At 38.1% G+C, this 22,497-nt stretch overlaps 2 protein-coding genes across 5 annotated transcripts; one reads left to right on the top strand and one right to left on the bottom strand.

The window, feature by feature from the left end:
* The first annotated feature begins 23 nt into the window (after window positions 1-23).
* On the top strand, window positions 24-20,135 carry Pcf11 (Pcf11 cleavage and polyadenylation factor subunit). 4 transcript variants are annotated; one of them, XM_073089431.1, is made up of 16 exons: window positions 24-245; window positions 329-540; window positions 1,525-1,650; window positions 1,738-1,914; window positions 2,295-2,471; window positions 2,948-3,073; window positions 5,983-6,748; window positions 10,504-10,657; window positions 10,842-11,140; window positions 11,224-12,789; window positions 12,985-13,324; window positions 13,636-13,862; window positions 15,267-15,493; window positions 16,568-16,741; window positions 17,283-17,475; window positions 18,080-20,135. In XM_073089431.1, exons 2-16 carry the CDS (start codon window positions 388-390, stop codon window positions 18,436-18,438), a joined length of 5,064 nt encoding a protein of 1,687 aa, XP_072945532.1. In that variant the 5' UTR covers window positions 24-245; window positions 329-387; the 3' UTR covers window positions 18,439-20,135. The 4 variants fall into 4 exon arrangements, with proteins under 4 accessions (XP_072945532.1, XP_072945533.1, XP_072945534.1 ...); XM_073089432.1 differs by having other exon boundaries at window positions 2,298-2,471; XM_073089433.1 differs by having other exon boundaries at window positions 1,738-1,890.
* A 115-nt stretch (window positions 20,136-20,250) lies between these two features.
* On the bottom strand, window positions 20,251-22,282 carry AsnRS-m (asparagine--tRNA ligase, mitochondrial). Its single transcript, XM_073089348.1, has 3 exons — window positions 22,093-22,282; window positions 21,004-22,014; window positions 20,251-20,567 (listed from the first exon to the last, which is right to left on the bottom strand). The coding sequence occupies exons 1-3, from the start codon at window positions 22,216-22,218 to the stop codon at window positions 20,310-20,312; spliced, it is 1,395 nt and encodes a 464-aa protein (XP_072945449.1). The 5' UTR covers window positions 22,219-22,282; the 3' UTR covers window positions 20,251-20,309.
* Between the last annotated feature and the right edge of the window lie 215 nt (window positions 22,283-22,497).

Genomic DNA, 22,497 nt, shown 5'->3' on the forward strand with positions numbered 1-22,497 from the left:
ATATTTTAAATGCGTCATTTTGAGGCATGCACAGTATACACCTGCTTTTACTTTCGGCCATTTTGATTTCATAGCTTGTGTTACGTCAAGTCAGGCTAAAGCCAGCCAGTTCCTCGAATTCTTGGTTGTATTTAACATCGAGCTACGTGTTTAATCTAAAAATATGTTCATATCATTCTGTACGTGAGCCTGGTCATTAGGATTGTGTAATCAAAATAAAATCGGTCGTTAAAATCTGTGATAACGTAAGTTTACTACGTGTTGCCTTGTAAAACTTCGCCATTTTGGATGTGCAGCCACGTAATATTCGTTTTATTCGGTCTTACAGTGATGTGCTGTTGAAGATCGTGCCTGGTATGGTGGGATCGGCGTCTAGGAGCCAGCAATATGTCGAAGGAAATCGCAGACGAGTACGCGTCGAGCTTAGCGGACCTCACCGTCAACAGCAAACCGCTGATAAATATGCTAACGATCCTAGCGGAAGAAAATATCGAGCATGCTGGCGTTATCGTTGATACGGTGGAGAAGCACTTGGAGAAGGTGAATTTGCATTTTTAAAGTTAGGCGTGCGGCGGCGCTGGATGCCCGCGCCATGCTCGCAGGAAGTCGCGAAAGTTGCGCGGAGTGACGCCCGCTTAGTGAAATTGTCTGACCTCCTTTGTAATCTGCCCCATGACGAACAGGTATCTCCCATACGTTTCATACTAATATATCTCATGATGACTCGTACTTCTTACTTAGCAGAGATAAGATAAATTCTATGATTTTCCTTATCTTGTGTTGTATTCAATTAAAGTTTCCTCATATAGTCGATTTGTAAAAACCACATATTAACAGGGCTAGTTTTTATGCTGTTTAAAGTAACAGGCTGGCTTGAAACCAGTATTTTTAATCTGTAGATTTTAATAAAGATATCCACAGTAATTAAATGAGTCATAAATGCAGAGTAGAAAGTAAATTATTCACCAAGCATATGATAAACATGTAATGCTTAAAACAAAAACAAAAGACATACCTATACATTGATTGCGTAAAATTTATTAATTTGATAATTAACAGTGTGGTATTTTGTTTAAAATGTAAAAAAAAATATTTCATGGGCTAGTCTTCTTAGAATTATTTACAAGAATCTTTATCTGAATTGAATTGTTTAAACTTAGTATCAGAATTGTCTTGTTTATTTCTAAAATCTCTTGGGGATACCTGTTTCGATGCATAAACTACACAAAGTTACCCATCAGTGGTATGTTATGATTGAGAAGCTCATTAGTTTCAGACGTGTATGGACATGTAATAATAAACGATTTTTGAAACTGACTTCTTATTTATTTTTCAATTGTATTATTAAATGGGCTGCTGAATTAAATTTTGTCTTATTGTACCCGAACCAATACTTATGGATATGTGACATAGGCATTAATGTAATTTGGAAAAAATGAAGAAGTGGATAAAATCACTGGACAAGCCAATTTGGACTTGGTCAGCCCAGGGGTTTGGGACTAGAAGTATGTTTCCTCCACACAGGTGCACCCCGAGATCAAGCTGCCTGTTCTGTATTTAGTTGATTCTATAATCAAGAATGTCGGCGGGGCTTACACTCAGAAGTTCTCTCAAAGCATCGTAAATATGTTCACTAGGACATTTAAACAGGTAAATATATAATTTCAATTTACTGTACAATTTGTTTTTTGACATTTATTTGCTCAATTTCTTTATATTATGTCATGTGTTTTACAGGTAGATGAGAAAATCAGGTCACAAATGTTCAAGCTCCGGGAGACATGGCACGAAGTGTTGCCGGCGACGAAACTGTACCAGCTGGATGTAAAAGTGAACCTGATTGACCATGCGTGGCCCATACAGGCGCAGCCGCAGCAGTCAAACATCCATGTAAATCCAAATTTTCTGAAAAAGGTGTTTTTTTAGTTGATTATGTTTGACATAGATTTAACATTTGGGCGCAATGCCAATCACATGAATCTCCTTAGTGGCATGCTTTTTTTGTCCTTGTTTCTTAAGCTGTGGTTACGACCTATGCTTAACCTCTCTGGGGTTTCCCTTATCACTTTCCTTACAGTATGGTTGATAATTAAATATGTATTAAAGCTATAATATATCTCTTTGACATATTTATGGCTTACTTCTACGAATTATATGGAATATATTTATTTTGGACACTGAAGGAAACATTTATCAAATGTTTTTTTTTTCTTTTATAAGTTTTGAACAAAATATCATTTTGTATATACTTACTATTGAATAGAAAATAAGAATAAATATGTAATATTTTTTAGCAGCCTGCAGCTACAACAAGTGTCACGCCGACTGCGCCAGCGGAGGAAGATGAGAAAATGCGCAGTATCGTCGCAAAGAAGGAGCAAGAACTCCTCATGCTGCAGAGAAAGAAAGTGGAAATGGAACTTGAGCATACTCGCCGGCAGTTGGAGTTGGCAGAGAAAAATGTTAAAAAGGTATTATATTGATACTACACTATGAAGACTATATTTGTATTTTTGCTATATATTTTTTATGTTGTTCCAAACTAATCAAATTAATTCATAATGATAAAAATGCTAAAAAACATGTCAGTTTTTTCTTAAATTTAAAATCTTTCTAGGAAATTTGTCATGCAAAGTTAGTACTTGTAAATATAATTTCATGCAATATTTTAAATTATGGTGAAATGGGGTAAAATATTGGTAAAATGTAACATAAAGATAATTTTATAAGTTGATTAAAATTATTCATCAAAGTTTAGTTAGTAGTTGATCCCCCAACAAAAGTAACAGTGAAGTGCACAACACCTAAACTGTTGTTTGGTAATGCCATGTTGGATACAATTGTTAAATAGATCGCATCTGCTCAAAATGTTGGCAGTGAATGATCCACGCAGGTAACTCTACTTTTGTCAATGTTTTATTTTAAGGCAATTACATTTTGTTTTCAGGTGATTCCAGTGGTGCCAGCCGTAGCGGCAGCGCCTCCGGTGGCGACTCCCGCGCCCGCCAACCCAGTGGTCGCGGCGGCGCCCGATGTACCCTCGGCTATACCTGTCAAACAGAGGCTCGGGCCGGTGAGTTACATTTTATATAACCTTCCATTGATTAAATAAACAAAGCGGCTGACGAAAAACTCACTCTTACGAAAACCATAATAATGTGTCTACTTATAAAGCTATGGATTAATTTTGACCAAGATGCAAACTTAAATGTTCAAAAAAGACAGCTCTGCTTGGAGCACTACGCGCCAATTTTCTGAAGAAAAAATAAGTACATACATGGGTTAATGGAATAAATTTAGAATTTGAAACTTTTATTTGATTTTCTATATCTCAAGGGAAAGTTTATTGTGAAATAATAATCCCATTATTAACAAAAATTTTGAAAACAGTTTTTTTTTATTTTTAATGTGTTTTGTCATTTTACAAAACAGTTATTTTGAAATAATAATGTATCTGTAATATTTCGAGTCAATGTTAATGATGAAACGTGAAGACGATGTTTAACAATGTATTTCATAATTATGTGTCTGTTCCAACTGCATTGGTGACTTTGTATGGGCCTTACTTTTTATACAGCAACTGTTGGTATAAATGGGTCAATAAAGTATAAGTAAGCAAAATATTAGTAATTGTTAACCCCCGCTTGACATTGTCAACGAAAGTTCCTTTCACTAATGTAATAAACATTGGAATTGGAACGTAGGAATTTTTGAAAAAAAAAAAATGGAAATCATAATTAATTATTGCTGACATACCAACCATCAATGGCCCTCGTGTCGTTATTAAAGATGAGTGAACATTTTATTCAATCATGATAAGTGGCGGACTAAGACCGTCGGAGACGCGGGGCGGAAAGTTGAATGGAGGCCTCCAAAAGTGTAAAAAGTTTATTTGATTTTACAAAATGACAAATGTGTCAGAATTATTCGCTTGTGATTCGGTGACCTTTTTTATCGCTGAATGTTACACACTTCATAGATTGTTCGGGTCTGGTGACCTGTTTTTTAGCATCTGTGTTTGGAGACCCCCCCGGAATCGGAGGACCGGGGGGGGGGGCTTACCGCCCCATAACACCCCACCCCCCCCTCCACCCTTGCCGCTAAAGATCATGATGCAAGGTGATTTTAATAAGATTTGTTGTTGTTGTTCTGTACTTTGCGTGACCTGATATGCAGTTTCTCGAGTTTTTTGTATTCATTTCAACACAATAATAATCGTAATATCATATGTATAATAATGAATTAATGATGATATTTATACTCATACAGTTTCTTTTAATAAAAAGGCTTCTTTTACGAAATATTTATTACCGACAATAATGTTAATTATCATTTGGTTAAAACACATTGTGCGGCAGTATTATTAGGCTTTTAAACATTATTATATTCGTCACAATTTTGATAGGCCCATTTTGACACATGCCATCGCTACGGCACTAAGCATGTACCATACAAATCGATAGCCAAATAAACCGATTTTTATGTCAAATCGATTACAACACCGTTTAGTATTGTATAGATTACTCAATATTTAGTAAACAGAATATTTTATATATTTTATATTTTTTTTATATATTTTATATATATTTTTAATATTTTTCTAAATCATTTAAAAATTTAATAAAAAGGAGAATAGAAAATTAATTATTGCGCAATTTAAAAGTTTCAACATTATTAAATAAAATATCACTCGTGTCATCATAACCTTTATTTATTATTTTCATTTTATCATTCACTAAGAAACAAAGTCTCAATTATTTTATGGTTGTTATGATGAAAAAGGGATAAATAATTAATTATTGGTAATTCTAAGTTTCGATTATTTGAAAGTTATTCGATTATGGTTTCTTCCGAATGGTTTGAGGCCGGCAAGCTGTAGTCGTAAATGGCCGTAAACTGCCAAATTACCCGACTGACATAATACGCCCTATAATACTTTTTGATGTAGGATAAATTGTTTTCTACACACATTTTAAATGGAATAAAATGTGTAATATAATTAATAACTTTTACAACTATTGTTGTTTACAAATTATTTCGCAATTGTTTGTTTGTATTTTGAAAGTATTTTCTAATGAGGGGCCGTCAAGTATTACGTAAGCAGATTTATTACAAATATTAACCCCCTCCCATCCCCCTTGTCAGCAAAAGTAAGACAAGCTCTTACCCCCTCCCCCATGCTTACGTAAACGTTTTTGAATTAATGTAATGTTTTTTTATATATTATAATTATAATTTTAAAAATGCCTAAACGTATGCATGATGTGCGGGAATCCCCAATAATGCGTTTAGCTTTCAAGTAAAGACAATGTGAGGGTTGCTACTCGTGTAAACAAGTTACAAACTACCGATGATGTAATCATCATCTAGACTCCCCTACCCCCCACGTCATCCAAAATAAGCAATATTATAAATCCGAAAGTAACTCTGTCTGTCTGGTTGTCTCTTCTTCACGCCCAAACTACTGAATCGATTTTTAATGAAATTTTGTACAAAGATAGTCTTAGACCCGAGAAAGGACATAGATTAGTTTTTATCCTGGAAACCCCACGGGACCTAGGGATGGCGATCTAAGATCGATTAATCGGAGAATCGATCTTTTGGTCCCAAAACATCGATTGTTTTAATCGATATTAGTAAGGATCGAATCGTAAACTATGCATTTGATCAAGTGATGATGTTTAACAAACTTGAAGGTACGAATTTTCAGTTTTATGTATGTTAGTATGTTATTTTCTTTTAAACGCGGGCGAAGCCGCGGGCATAAACTAGTCCAAAATAAGCAAAGCAAAGACCCCCTAAAAGTGCTTACGTAATACTTGAACGACCCCTTACGTGTTAAATATTAATACAGTTATTTCAAAACTTTTAATGAAATTAGGATGGCATGTGTCAAAATGGGCCTATTCAATTGTGACGTGATAGATGGAATTATTGTGCCAAGATCGCAAACGTGTACGAAAATATTTTCGTTGTCCTCAGCCCGTAAACAAGCCGGCCGGGGGACGCATCGCCCCCGTGAGCGGCGCGCTGGCCGGCGCTCGCCGCGACCCGCGCCTGGCGCGCCGCGCGCCGCCCCGCCCTCCCCCCGCCGCCGCGCCATCCGCCCCCGCCGCCCCGCCCGCCCTCGCCGCAGCGCCGCCCATCGCGCCCAACGTGTTCGACATCAAACCCCTCGAACGCGTCACCAAGCGCAACAACGTCATCACCATTGACGTGCGCCCCGAGCCGCGCGACCCGCGCCGCCCGCTGCGCCCGCCCGAGCGCGTCCGCGAGCGCCCGCGTGCGCGCCGCCCCGAACGCCCCGAGCGCCCGGAACGCCCGGAGCGCGTCATCGACGCATACATGGACCGGCTGCACGTGCCCGACCCCGAGAAGATCAACAAGCTCCCGCCGATCCCGAAGATAGCGCGCGAGGAGCCGCGGGAGGAGCCGCGCGAGGAGCCCGCGCCGGCCAAGCGCCGCAAGGAGCCGGCCCGCGAGCGCAAGAAGCGGCGCGAGGGCAAGGAGGCCGCCGCGCCGCCCGACAAGCGGCCGCGCGCGCGCGAGCGCAAGCCGAGGGCGCCGGAGCGCGAGGAGGCGGAGGAGCGCCCGCCGGAGCCCGAGGTGGTCGCCTTCAAGGAGCTCAGGAACTACAACAAGGAGCGGTACATGCGCCGCAACAAGCAGAAGTCCGAGAGCCCCGAGCGGCCGGACGAGCGCGCCGAGGAGGCGAAGCCCGCGCCGCCGCCCGAGGGCGAGCCCGCAAGTAAGATATCCCCCTATGTTAGAGTGCGAGGTTGATCGAGCGCCGCCCGCGCGTTTCCGACTGTGATATTAGTAGTAAGAAGAGAAATGGAGCACCAATTCTGTGATAAAATAAAACATTTTTTAATTCTTGGAGTATTCGTGTTGGTATTTATCATCGAAGTCGCACCCTCTATTATTAAGTCACCTCGTGTGATTAGCTGATCGAAATATGTCATTACTAACGTCCACAAATCTAACAACATCTTTTCAATCTTTGCCAAAATTACATTTTCAACATATTCTTTTTATGTTGCACAAATTGGTATTCATGTAGGCATTTTTTAATTCTGTTTTTAATATAACTGTACTGTCAACTATTTTTCTTAGTAAATTCAAGGCTCTTTTTTCATTCTTCTTCATATTGCTCAAACAAATCACATTTAGTTGATCCTACATTCAGTGTTCAGACAGAACACAAGAAATTAAAGTTGCGTCAAATTGTTAACAAAGAGGATATTCAAAAAGTCCTTGTGAATTATTTTTGCGAAGTTGTATTTTATAAGACGATTTCATCCAGTGGGCTGATGTAAGGTAGACAGTAATTGCGTTAATTGTCACTTCAACATACCTCTACACATTTTTTATATGTTTTGGTTAATTAAAACTAAGTTCTCCGAAAGCCTGCACTTGGAGTAAATAGCGATACATTTGCGGCTGGTGGTTGTATGATAAATCGACTATTTTCCATATCTCAACATTGCCTGAACTCTTGTGTACATTGGTGTATATACTAGAAGAATATTTAAGGACAAGAACTGTGGAGTCAGTTGACATCACATCGGGTATCGTCTGAAATCTTGTTACGCGCCTCGTTTTCATCTATATTTTGTTGCTAATTCAACTATGCCCTTCGAAGATATAGTGTCGTATTTACAATGGATAAAGACGTACATAAAGACAGTGTCTTCAGTGATATCAGTGCAAAACATTCGGACTTAAAAACGTTTTTCAAGAACATGATATGATTTGTGTAATGTACGTTGTGAAAAATCTTGGCTTCCCAGCGACTCGTGACGTCTACTAGTAAAAGCGCTACTGGTAATTAAATTGAAAATAGTTTGTTAGATATTATAAGACAAACAGACTTTTACAGGGCTTTTTTCATGTATATGAGAAATAATCATAGACCACATATGTACTAACATATTAATATAAAATGAAATGAAATTATATCGGTAGTAGAGGTATATAGAAGTTAATTTTTATGAAGATGTGTATAATTCTTTGTAAAAAAAATAAGTTATTACAAGTGTGTGATACAAGGTATTTTATTTATTAAAAAACAGTATAACTACCTTCTATCCTGTTTGTATATTGTATATACCCATATTTCATTCACACATTTTTTAACAGAATTCAATGTTAACATTTACAAATTTATATCACGGATCGTTTTTGGTGTTTACTTGTTCATAAGAATATCATTTTTATATAACGAACTATTCTCCAAATTAAACTAAAATTTAGGCATTCTTATAGCCCACGATCATTTTAACATAAATGAATAACTAATAAGTTTGGTCTTCAACACACTATATAGAATTGCTTTTCTTCGTAATACGATCCTCGACTACGATAACGAAGTAGATGCGAAATTTGATCTGCTTTTATATGTTTAACTATCAGTGCACTACCGTAACAGCACTCAGAAATAATGGCGTTTAAATGTTAAAATCGTGAGCTCATAGTATTTTATATAGCGGTTGACTTGAAGTATGATAGCCTACAATACGAAAATATTACTTTATTCAAAGAAATTCTAATATTCAAAGGTTTCACAGTGAGCGACATTTTTTCTGTTTTAAGGGAACATTCACTGTCACGTGTACCTGCAGCCCGACACGAAAAGACCCTTCTTGTGAGCATTTTAGATATGCAATGTGGTGCAAATATAATTTCATAATAAATGACAAAGTAATGTGCTAACCTAAATGGAATCTTTTCAAGGTTATAGTCGTGAAATGAATGAATTTTTAAATAACTAACATGTAATATTGATCACGTTCTTAGTAATATTCATTTATTGTAATTAAATCTGAAGTAATTAAAGTTTATGCTTTTATATTATGTTTTAAGCGTGGCTAGTCTATATGAAAGTACATATAATATGGGTAAAACAGTGCCCATGAGAAACTGAATATCTACAAGGAAGTTAAAAAATGTCATGACTGTGTTTAAATCCGTGACACTGTTCCACCAAAAATTCTATCATCGCTCGAAGACAAAGAAATAACCTCTATGGTGTGCTGGAGCATCGCCCTCTTAACTAGAAGAAAATGATCTTGAAATATCAAGATCCTCCAACGTACAATTTTGAAATTTGTGGAGACATTTGTAGTGATCTTGTTCACATCTACACAACAATCGCCTATTCGCGTTCTGCTGACAGTGCAATAGTTATGCTTATGTTGAGATTCAGGATATGCGGCACAATACAGTAGGTATGGAATCGGTAGGGCTACAGGTAAGCATCGGGCAGTTTGAAACGACCAGCTATAAGAGGACGCATTGGCAAAGTGACGATGCACTATCTTCGGACATGGATTCTAACAAGAGCGAAGAAACTGCTGAAAAAACTGAACTGCTATGCCATGCGGAAATCAGTACCGACACCAGTGTACGCTGCAATCGAAATCGATCAATGTCTGCAGATTCTAAGCTTACATCATAGCAATCCTATGGTTCATATACTAAACAAAAAAGGTATAATTTACTTTTTGAATTCTCTTAATCACTTAACTTCCGTTTTTGAAGTGTCCTAATATTGTTTTCCTTATATCGCTGTGTTTATAAGTGCGTCGCCTGCATCTCAACATACCTTCAGCCTGTAATATAGACATGTCAGGTTCGTATGATGGTAGCTTAAGTGATAATTAGGGGGAAAATTTGCTTACAACTGGTGAGAGTGGATTAGTGTAAGAACATTTCAGCTAGAAAATATCCTCCTTCATATAATTTTGCCGCCCCTAAAATTGCGTTATCTCCGAACCATTAATTTTATCATACTTTAATATTTACTCATAACATAAAATATATAGTCATCGTTTTTGAACATTTGTGTAATGTAAATATATTTAAGTTTAGTTTTTGATATCAGGGGTTCAGAACTCTGTGGTCACTGACACCAACAATTTTGCTTATGACTATCCACACATCACTCATAACAATGTTAGATATATATTATAGGGGTCGAAAATGGCCCGAATTACTTCGATAAAAGAATGGTACTACTGTGCCGCTTTTTTTTGTTCGACTTGGGGGGGGGGGGGCACTACCGTGCCCCCAGATATTCGATACATGACTTCCAAGTTTGGCCGAATGACTGCGTATATAACATTGATTTAGCTCTATTTTTATGAGCGTTACAGTATTTGTACAATAAATTAAAAATTATACAATAACACAGAATCTATTAAGTTCTGAGCTTTCATTTTTAATGCATTATGTACCTACATATGTTTCTAACTGCAACTTACGAGGATCATTACTGGTAAGGAAGGTATTAAACAAGGTAACACATCAGCTCACTGGAGAAATTTCTCAATTTGAAAACTTTTGTTACTTAATTCTTGACCTCACAAGTTCCATATAACTTTGGGAAATAATATTATATTCGGGAATTTTATACCGACAGGTGGGTGGAATTGGAAAGGGTGAATAAGCAGCAGTTGTATTAAGACTTAGGAGTTCATAAAAATTAAGTCGTGTTTTTAGGTGTACCAGATGTGGTAGTAGAGAACAAAGATGTGGACTTACGATTGTTGCACCCGGTGATCGCTGAGACTGCTGCGCCAGTGGCACAGAAGAGGCCTTCCACCGAGGCTTTGGAAGGCAAGGTCAAGAAAAACAAACTCGACAAGTTTGATATGTAAGCATGCGAACACTTTGATACGCTTTGAAACGATTTGAAAGTAGTTTCTGCTTAATCGCAGATTGAATGAGGCTTAAGTAACAAAAAGCTTGCTGGCGAAATGGTTCTGTACACACTTATGTTATAATTATAGTATTAATTATAATCGGAAATCTTAAAGCTTCTAATGTGAAATTTTCAGTCTGTTTGGCAACGAGGATGTAGATTTGCGTCAGTTACCCCAAGTGGATGAAGCGGTCGCGCCACCACCACCGTCTATGGCAGACTCGCCAAAGGACTCTCAGAACAATACCGCCGACGAGAATGACGAGGATATGCACTCTCCAATCGGTTCTCCGAAGAAAGACTGGCATGAAGTGAAAGAGAAGGATGAAACTAAGAAGCCTCCGTCTAAATTAGATCTAGTCAGGGCGAAATTGGCTGAAGCCACAAAAGGAAAAGACCGCTTGGGGCGTCCTTTACTATTCAGCAAATCACCAAGTATGTATAAAGTATTGAAAATATATTTTCAGATTACATTGCTTTTTAATATGTATTAATGTTACGTCTTTATTTTAATACAGGTATAGAAAAGGAAAGACGTCGCACACTCAGTTCAGAAGACACGGACCTACGAAATGAAAATGGCGACGTGTTCGATGCTGAAGATCACAAGAAAACAATATCTATTATCATGTCTCAAGCGAAGGAACAATTTAATGATGGACAATTAGATAAAAATCAGTATAATACCCTTATGTACCAAGTGTTGCAACTTAATGAGAAATTAAAGTTAAAAGAAGCTAAGCAAAGAGAATCTCTCGAGAACTCCAAACGAAAGCTCAAAGCTCATATAGAAGAGGAGAACCACAAGGTCGCCAGTCCTAAGTCTTCGCCCTCTGAGCGCAACAACTTTGGCGATATCGACGAGAGAGTGACACCGGCACCATTCATGGACGTACCGAACAGCAACCAGGACTATCACGCAGATTCAGACATGAGAATAAACAATCAAAATATGGTAGACGGAAAACCAAAGGTTTTACTTCCCTTCCCACCGATGCTGCCCATGTATATGGGTCCATATCCACCGGCGTGGAGAGGTCCGCGAAGGTTTAGAGCACCGGGACCACCTATGCCGCCATTTTTCAGAGGCAAGTTCGATAAACGAGCTCCCAGGCCCCCCTTCGATCCCCGCATGCCCTTAATGCCACCAGTTCTCCCCACACCCAAGCTAGGTATGTGTCAAGGCGAATGTCCGCTACAACGGTACGAACGAACTGAAACACCACCGCCTCTGGGAGCTCCCAACGTTGTTATCCCACCGACAGACTTTAAAATATTAGAATATATTGACCAAGATCCCGTGAAAACTATACAGATTGACGGTATTCCTAGAGAAATCAGATTTTATGGAGAAACCGCTATCATCATGCTGGAGTGGGATGATCCGAGAGAAATTAAATTCTTACCTGGATGTAGAAGAGTAACATTTGATAATAAGGATTCTATAGTCATATCCTTCAATGAAGGGTATAAGCAAGTTGAAATTGACGATCAAGTGTTCGATATAAGATTTGGTGCACCGACTAGGGAACTATTTATCAATGGGCGATGGTATGAGTGTTTCTTCGGTGGGCAGCCACTAGGAGTGATAATTGATGGTAAGCCGCGGCTGGTGCATTTAGAAGGTCCACCGCCACAGGTGGATATTGGCAAAGTAAAATGTACAGATCTTGTGGCTGGGAAGATCAATCTTATCGTGAATGCAACACATATGTGTCCGGTGTATCTAGATGCGAAAGTGCAGAAGTTTAATGTGAATGGCCAATTTTTCACTATTCGTTTCGTCGATGCGCTACGCACTGTATTGATTAATGAGCAGCCCTTCAGAGTTGAGTTTGGTGACTTACCGAAGCCAATATTTCTCGGGAACGAAAAGTATTTCATACGGTTTTCAGCTCTTCCGAGAAATATCAAAGCTGGGCAGGTTAATATCGCTAACATGGAAGGGACATCTTTGCCGTTCGTCTTGCCCCCGCCAGCACCGGCTGCAGATAAACTGAACATGCCAGTCATTACAGACATGGAGGTAGATGAGCTGCCACCCAGGGCCGTCAAGTCTCCAAGTCCGGAAGGGGAAAATCAAGGTAATTAAAGCAACATTTCAAAACATTTAGTTTCTATACGTTTTCAGCTTGTAGCATGCTAATTTGAGACCTGGATTCAGGTTTCATTATTGGATGTTACTCTTTGACTTTGAATTTAATTTTTAAAGTTTACCTAGAACCCTCATTGTATTTTTTCTTGTTATATTCTTATCGATCATGTATTTTGTTTTCCAGGTCTTGATATGTTGGCAAGTGTGATGCCATCTAGTTTTGCCCCGGCGTCTAGTTCAGAGTACAGTCTCGCGGAACCCTTGTTTGCTAAAACTGAACGAATCCCGGGCATCGAGTCTGATACAAATGAAGAAAAGCCTCCCAACCCTCTGTCAATACTTGGCAACATTAACGTAAATGATTTGTTTGCAAAGTTAGTAGCAACAGGCATAGTGTCTGTTCCAAATGACGTGAAACCCGAGGCCAAGGAAGAGGAAAAACCTGAAGACATCAAACCGAAGCCTAGGGAAGACAAGAGCGTCATTCATAAAGTGGATTTGCTGAAATCGGAAACCTTGAGAGTGTAAGTATATCGTCATTGATATTTTATCATGTTTTATTGTATCTTTTAAGTATTATGTGGTTCTACTCCGGATTACTCTTATTTGAGAATGGTGACCGCTTCCCTACGCGCGACTATATAAATCGGTTAAAACAAAACAGTTAAAACCTTGTTATTTTTTCGTCAACTGTTTTTTGTTCTTGATTTTTAAATTACTGACATGCTTCAGTGTAATTTATTTGGTTTTTGCCCTTTTTTTGGAATGTTATGATTCTGGTCGAATTTCAACTGGGCGATCTACTTGTAATTTGACTAATGTAATTTGTATGTAGGAAGCAACCGGGCCTGGTGGCGAAACTGTACGGCGGTATGCAGTGCAGCGGCTGCGGGGCCCGCTTCCCGCCGGAGCACACCGTGCGCTACTCGCAGCACCTCGACTGGCACTTCCGCCAGAACCGGCGCGAGCGCGACTCCGCGCGGCGGGCGCACAGCCGCCACTGGCACTACGACCTGTCCGACTGGGTGCAGTACGAGGAGGTGGAGGACCTCGAGGAGCGAGGTGAGTCCGTGACGTCACCTGCTCCGCCCGGACTGGCACTTCCGCCAGAACCGGCGCGATGGCTTTTACACTCGTGGCCGGGTGGCATGGTTTTCAGAGTAGGTGCATATAGTAAATATCCGGTCACCGATCTATTTTTTCGAAATAAGTAAGAATGTTACTGTAACTTATCGCAGCAGGTGCCATGGATAAATACGAGTCGGAGGTCCGAAGCGGACCTTCGCTCCATGCACACTTGTAAGATTTCGTGTATGCCCTTATAACTCCTTAAGGGTAGGACAAGGTAGTCAATCTTAGGTAATACTAATCCTCTGAGGTTAATTATAGATTCTTGGTCGGTAGTTATCATTTACGATTTATTAATTAATATAAAAATAGGTATTATGGCAACATTCAATGTAAACTTCACTGTTTTTATTCATAGCTAGCAAACTTTGCCAAACAAAGCCGGCAAACTTTGTATCGCCTCAAGAGTTTATTTCTGAAATATTTTTCATATTTACTCATCTTATAAACCTTCCCTTAACTTCCACAAATTATTCTAAACCAATATTAACCAAATCGGTCCAGCCGTTCTCGAGTTTTAGCGAGATTAACGAACAGCAATTGTTTTTTATATCCAGGGTGAATTTTTCGAATAGGCCTTCAGGGCCAAATCCGAAACTATAAGGATTAGCGAATAATGCTGAAAGATGCCAAAAGAATGCCGATTTTGATAAAAATAAAACTGCATCATTACATTTTTTTAAATATCTTTTGCAAGCCGCGAATCCAATGAGTTCATTTTGAAAAAGAAATATATCCTCTATATTATTTCTCTATCTCAAGCTATCAAATTATGGGAACTAATTTTCTCCCTTCAGAATTTTCGCTAATCCCTTTAATTTCGGAATTGACCCTGAGGGCCTATTTGAAAAATTCACCTGTATATTCTTATAATATAAAAAAGTACCTTGAAATTATTATTATTTTTTTTTTTTTTAATATAAGAGTAGCAGACGAGCATGCAGTCCACCTGATGGTAAGTGGCTACTGCCGCCCATGGACATCTGTAATCAACCTCAGATAGGATTAGATATTCCTACCTGAGGTCGGCCACAGATGCGCCGCTACCCCTGAGGACTAAGCTGGAACGCCTCGGAAAAGTCTGTCTCCCTTACCACACCCTTCAAACCGGAACACAGCAGCGCCTAGCACTGCTGTTATTAGGTAGAAATAGGTGTGGCGGTGGTGCCGCCGGAGTCGAACCACAAAGGGTTCTACCACCTTCATACATTAGACATATAATTTAAGATTAGCATAAAATTAAGTATTTAATCTTTACTAAATTTTACTGTTTTGACTCATAGTTCTGTTTATATTATTTACATCACCTTTATCGTCGTGTATCTGTCGTGTGTTCAGAGAAGAGTTGGTTCGAGACGGGCGGCGCGGAGGAGGGCGCGGCGCCCGCGAGCGGCGAGGGCGAGGCGCCGAGCGCGGCGGCCGGCGCGCCCGCGCCGCACGCCTGCGCGCTCTGCGGCGACCGCCTGCTGCAGTTCTACAACGAGGACCAGGAGGAGTGGCATCTCCGGAACGCGCTGCTCCACGAGCACAGATACTACCATCCGCTCTGCTTGGAGGACTACAAGGTGATTGTGCTATCATATTTTGTTTGCGACTAATTTGATGGTCTCGACCGCATGCTGCAGTTCTACAACAAGGACCAGGAGGAGTGGCATCTCAGGAATACGCTGTTCCACGAGCATAGATACTACAATCCGCTCTGTTCGGAGGACTACAAGGTAATTGTGCCGTGGCAACCTCCCGCTACTCGTCAAGAGATGGCGCCACGAGTATTCTGAATCACGCTATCGAAGTTTTCTAAATATCTGGCGTATACACTAGCTCCGAACTGAGACAGTTGGAGCACGGCCGCTCCCCGGGCATGATCAGCTAGCCCGGCGGGAGATCTCCCTTTGCCGTGCTATTGTTTTTTTATATTTTGTTTGGGCGACTTATTCGATGGTCTCGACTGCCTGCTGCAGTTCTACAACGAGGACCAGGAGGAGTGGCTTGTCAGGAATGCACTGCTCCACGAGCACAAATACTACCATCCGCTCTGTTTGGGGGACTACAAGGTGATTGTGCTATTGTACCACCATTACCCACTATACAGGAAATCCTAGTATAGGGCTGTGAGTGTAGAAAGCGTTAGCGTTATTGTTTTGTATATTTTATTTGGGCGACCATTTTAATGTTCTAAAAAACAATTGTGGTAAACGCAAAATTGAGAACTATGACGTTTTGCCATTAACCTAGTAGAGTCCACCTTGATGCCAATTAAGACTCATGTATACTCTAATTTAATAATATATAAATAGATAATAATATATAAATAGATATAAAAAAATTGAATTTTGAAATTTTGCTAAGAGCCATGTCCGTTAAGTATCTGAGTAAGGCGGTAGGTCACTCTACCCTTGCTCTTCAGCCAGGCCCGAAAGTTCGGTAGGATAGCGTCAACCACCCTTTTTGTACCTAAAGTACTAAAGATATTTGATTGAAAATTTGTTTGAAGGCTTGAGAGATGGATAGGTTCATGTGGTTAAATTTATTGTCGTATGAATGTATCCACCCTGTAGATTAAAAAATATATATAACCCCGTCTATAATTAATAACAATAAATTTTTTACATGATTAATATGCATATTGTGTATCTTAGGCTTCTTTAACAAAAGACGAGCCGCCAGCGGACGATACAGTGGAAGTGGAGGCAGACGATGTGGAGAAAACGGATGAGGCGATAGAGATCAAAGACGCCGACGATGGAGATGTATCGGACTGCGAGGTGGAAGTAGTGGAGCCTGAGCCCACGCCTGTAGAGGCTACCGTCGAAGTAAGTACCATACCGTAGTTTAATTAAGAGCGTATTCCCATTGAAAAGTGGTGAAAGAAACTTTATGTAATACTTCGTCACGAAAATTCTATGTACAATAATAAACTTAAATAGATGTAATATGTAGACCTCGAGCTGAGTCAGACTACAGGCTTTTGACCTTTTGGTGAGATTAAAGAGTGATGAACTGATATTATATTGTTTATTATTTTTGAATGATAGTTAAAAATTAAATTGTTTTTTTTGTCACTCGTACGCGTGACCATTAACATGCAATATCTTTTTCATGACTCGCGTACTTGTGACACGCGTGATTAATTAACGAATTATAGGATGCAAGTGGTATGCATGCAGAATAAATCCGGAGACAAGGTCCACAGGAAAAGGTTACCTCCGATCGTGTCTCAATTCTGTACATTTGCAGTGCCCCCGTCGTAAAGCCAAGCCACGTCCAATTAAATTATCTACATCCCGAACATTTAATAGTCACACTCCAACCCACATCTTAAACAATTAATTTTAACATGTCACCGTTCCCCAGATATCGGAGCTGGATGAGGAGGAGGATGCTGACGAAGACGACGACGTGGTGCTGAAGGCGGAGCCGGTGGAGCAGGTGCTGCTGGATGACGACGCGGATACTGACGACGAGACGACCGCCGCTAGGGCGCACCGCGACCAGCTACACAGGGACTTCGCAGCTGTTCGCATCAAGCAGGAGCCCATCGATCCTGGTACGCACAGACACTTTTCATCACATTTATTGTGGTTTAGTTTGATAATTAAGGCATATTGATTATGTAACCTTTTGGAAAAAGCTAACAACAAATACCTAATGGGTATATGGGCAAATGGGTACCATCCATGTGTCATTCAGTCAGTGGGATCCTAGGGGGCCTCCAAACACAGTTGCTAAAAAAAGGTCGACAGAACCAAACAATCTATGAAATGTGTATCAGTCAGCTAAAAAAAAAGGTCACCGAATCACACTTGTCATTTTGTAAAATCAAATAAACTTTTAACACTTTTGAGGGCTTCCGTTCAACTTTCCGCCCCGGGCCTCCGATGACCTTAGTCCGCCACTGCATTCATGTGTTTCTTGTATTGTATGAAATTGAAAAATCGTTATGGCAGTTGTAGATTGCAACATGGCGTTACATTTTTGTGTATAGAATTTTGTAAATTTAAAATTTAGTCTTTTTTGGCAGGAATGGGAACTCTTTATAATACATTGATATGATGATCATTTTAGCACGTAGCTTATCGTCAAAAAAATCACACAGAACATTTATTACTTCACAAAAAAGTAATAATTTCATTTAATATTTGTCTTAACAGATGACGAACCAATCATAACGGCGGAGTTGGAAAGCATACCGCACACAGTGGAAACCACGCACACATCGGTGATATCATCAATTGACGGAAACATGCAATTCGACGGCGCGCCGACACAGGCTCACATCCCCTTCGGTGGGATACGGATAAATATTAGCAAAAGTATTCCCACCTTCGTCAACAATAACCAAGAAGATAAGTTCCTGGAAGACGTCAGTGCTGATGATGAACCATTACCACCCGGTGAGGAACCAGAGATGGAGTATACCTTGAAACCGAGTCTGCAAGGCGTTCAGTTCAGTAGACAGCCACCTATACAGAAAGGGAGCGAACTGTCTGCGTTGTGTTCCATTATGTAACACATGTTAATGCTCAAATGTTTGGAAAGTGAACTTTAGTGATCGTAATGTGGTGTTGGAGAGTAAACGGTTATATGGTCTCATGGTCTCGGTTGTTATTACAACAATATTAGGTATTAGGCAATGTACTGCCGATCTCTACTGAATAATGTATAGTCGCGCGTATATCTCCCTTATGTAAGAATACGTGTGCTGCTTAAGAAGCCACATTCTCTAGGTAATCGTAAATATTGATGATTGCATTGTATTGTAGTTTCTATTATTACAAATTGTTGTAGACTTGTATTTGGGGAGTCGTATTAATAAGATTCGTGGAATTATCGTTGTTGAAAATTGTTCCTTACTATTTAATATGATAATGAGTAGGCCACATTAGCGTTAATTAAAATGTATATAATGTAGTTGGGACTTGAGAATGGTTTTAATTTAGTTTTCCTTCGAAGATGTATGCGTAAGATTAGTATTTAGGTTTTTACTTCCATATTTCTACACGTAATAATTAATAGTTTTACTATATAGGTAACAGTAACATGCTTACTAATAAAGGAATTGAAAGACAATTTATACATTGAAGAGTGTTTCAAGTAAATTATAAAAAATACAAAGATATCAGTTAAGGAGTAATACATAAAATTAGTTTTTATCAAAGATAAATGTGATTGAATAATACTGCCACAAAATCAATTTTATTGGATGCCTAAGACTAAAGTATCTAGTTATTTCAAGGATTTTAAAATAATTTTTTTTTTGACGTTAAATAATTAGGGTAATTACTAAGCTTTGTATAGTACTGGCAGTAATGCCTTACAATGGAATTATAACTACGAAGTTCTAATCGAGTCTAATAACGTTTGAATAAAATAAACCATTTTCAACATAATAAAAAAAAATGATTTTCTTAACATGATTGTTTAAATTAGTTTCTTCAGAGGAAAATGTGTAAACCACAATTATTAATTTATCAAATCTCATTAAGCTTATAAATCAAATTAAGTCCAGATTGTATTTAATAATGTTTCTATCTGTTGAAATAAAACTTGAGATAAACACATAAGTAATTGACTGTACAACAAACACAATTTGCTAAAATAAAATGTGATATTAATAATAAGATGTTTAACAGCTGCTTTGTTTTTTTTTCGACAAACGACAATATTATAATGCTTATGATAAAATAATTGTGGTCATGTGTATGGAGATACGTTATATTTGTACATACTTGCCGAATTATTTGTAAATATGGTAGACGTTTCTTTCGTATATTGATGTTTCAATAAGTTACTTGTAATTATATTAATGAATCTGAAAGAGATAAGGAGGAATCTTTGTACTTTATTTTCGTTATTATTTATAGATTAAAAGGTTAATTTTCATACAATTTCTTTGTTTTTTTCCTATTGCTTACTTGAACCTTTATGATAATGTAACACAATAAATGGGTGAACATCACATTAGTTAAAAATTTCGAATGTTTTTGACATTCGAGTGGTTGTGTGGACAACTCCATAAAAATATAATCATAAATTAAATTACTAAAATGTAATCTACAGTATTACAAAAAAAAAAACAATAAATTATCTATTAAGTCCCAATCATTATAATAAAATGTTTTTTTTGCACGAATTGTTTGGTGTTTTAGTATATTCAGGTGACACTGATTTATTATTTTTTATATTGTAAATAAACATGTAATACTATTTTTTGTTTATTTCTTAAATTCCCTTCTACCCTTTTGTAATTATGTGTAAGAAAAAAGTGTAGTTTAAAAATTTGAAAATATAGATATTTTTGAAGAAAAATTTAAAAAAAAAATATTTTTTCTATTTACTATTTATTTCCATAACACTATATACACTGAAAATATTATTACACTACATATCACAATTATGTGGCCATCTTGGGAATGGCAGTGTATCCTTTATATTAGAGACACCACAAAGAACTTGGAGTAATCTTTCCAAACCGAGCCCAAATCCCCCCGTGGGTATGTTACCAAACTTGCGAAGCTCTAAGTACCAGTTTAATGCTTCCGATGGCAACTTTGATTTGAGCTTTTCATAATCATCTTCTCTAAGGCTACCACCCACTAATTCACCAGTCACTGGTGTTAAAAGATCTAGTGCATCCACCTGCAATAACATAAAAATATGTATACACATATAATAATATATTATACATATAACTAATCTATATTATATATATAAAAGTCAATTGTTGTTCTTTAGTCTCTCTAAAACTCTAGAATGGCTGGAACGATTTGGCTAATTTTAGTTTAGAATAATTTGTGCAAGTCCAGAAAAGGTTTAAAAGGTAAGTAAATATATTTCATAAATAAATTCTGAGGCGGTACAAAGTTTGTCGGGTCAGCTAGTATTTAATAAAAATTTAGAATTATTGCTGCTATGATTAGACCATAGCATTTCTTGTATCAATATTATTAAAGCATGTATTTTGAAAAAATGTAAGTTTTAATTAAATACAATTTAAAAATTCATGAAATATTGAGAAGAGAGATCTTATTGTACTACCTATCGATAATTTGTCTGGAAATGGGATTTCACTAACCTTACTGCTGTCTTCTGGGGAGTCCTTCATATAAAAAGATTTGAGTTGTTTTGGCCATCTCACTATGAAAACTGGTACTCCATTACAATATTCAACTAAGGCCAACTCCTGCTCCTTATTGATACCTTCCTCTGTTGTATCTAAACCTTTTTTCCCTAGGATATTCCTCGCTTCATCATATGTTAGAGTTACAAAATCTTTATTTAGCCAAGTGGGTATTTTATTTTCTTTATCAATCAAAAACAAATCAGATTCATTTTTATTTCTTATTTCAGTAAAGATGTACTTTAACATATCTTCAATAAATGCTTGCAACTGGTCAATGTGATCGCAGAAGGCTATTTCAGCTTCTAACATGTAGAATTCTGATAAATGCAGTCGAGACCTTGAGTTCTCTGCTCTGAAGGTGGGCCCGAGGGTATAGACATTACCCATTCCTCGACACATAGCTTCTAAGTGCAATTGACCAGATACTGTTAAATAAGTTTTAGATCCAAAATATACTGAATCTTCATTTCTCCCCTTCTGCATCATAGCCTTAACTGTGGCTTCATTGTCCGGTTGAACTTTGAACACCTCACCAGCACCTTCACAGTCATTAGACGTCAAAATTGGTGTGTGAATGTGGATATAATTTTTGGATGCAAAATAACTATGTATTAGGTTCGTAACTGTATTTCTTACTCTAAGAATAGCTGACATATAGTTCGTTCTTGGACGTAGATGAAGATATTGGCGTATGTATTCTGGAGGGTGCGTCGTGCGGGGGTTAAATGGGTAGCCCTCTAGGACCACACACTTGCCATATACTTTAACATTTTCGGCTGTAAGTTCTAACTGTCCTCGGGGACTTTTAGATAGTTTCCCGCTGATATGGACGGAACTTCCATACGTTAGATCGTCAGTTTTCAAGTGTTTCGGTATAACTACTTGTAGTCTCTTAGCACACGATCCGTCGCTAACGTCGGCAAAAATGAGGTCTTTCTGTACCCGCAGATTCTTAACCCATCCCTGTATAAGAAATAAAACGTGTAAACTACTTGTTTTAATGCAAATAAAATCATTTTTGTCACTTAAACTTTATTTTACCTTAACTTCGGTCAGTTCACCAATATTCGACTTTTCTAAAACAGATGCAATAACACTGTATTTTCTATGAATTTGGTTAAAATTAATATTACATTTAACTTTGGTACATATTTGTTTGAACCACATTTTGTAGCTTTTTTCTCAGTATTTTTTATACATTTTCAGTAAATAATGCAAGACGGCAAGAGGAAGAGACGTCAGAAAATTTGACACTGTCAAGTCAAGAGTGTCAATTTGACACTCTTGACTTGACAGTGTCACGGTCACCTTACTTTAACAGATTAACAATTATCCATTATAATGTCTCGATTTTGTGTGTTATAAAAAGATTACATATTTTATCCACATTTTATGCTTTATTAACAATATTAAAACCAGAAATATTGTTATATTATTTAATATACG

Source organism: Epargyreus clarus, unplaced genomic scaffold (genome assembly GCF_041222505.1).
Source record: "Epargyreus clarus isolate Ecla_fem2 unplaced genomic scaffold, WU_Ecla_fem_2.2 ptg000029l, whole genome shotgun sequence".
NCBI lineage: Eukaryota > Metazoa > Arthropoda > Insecta > Lepidoptera > Hesperiidae > Epargyreus > Epargyreus clarus.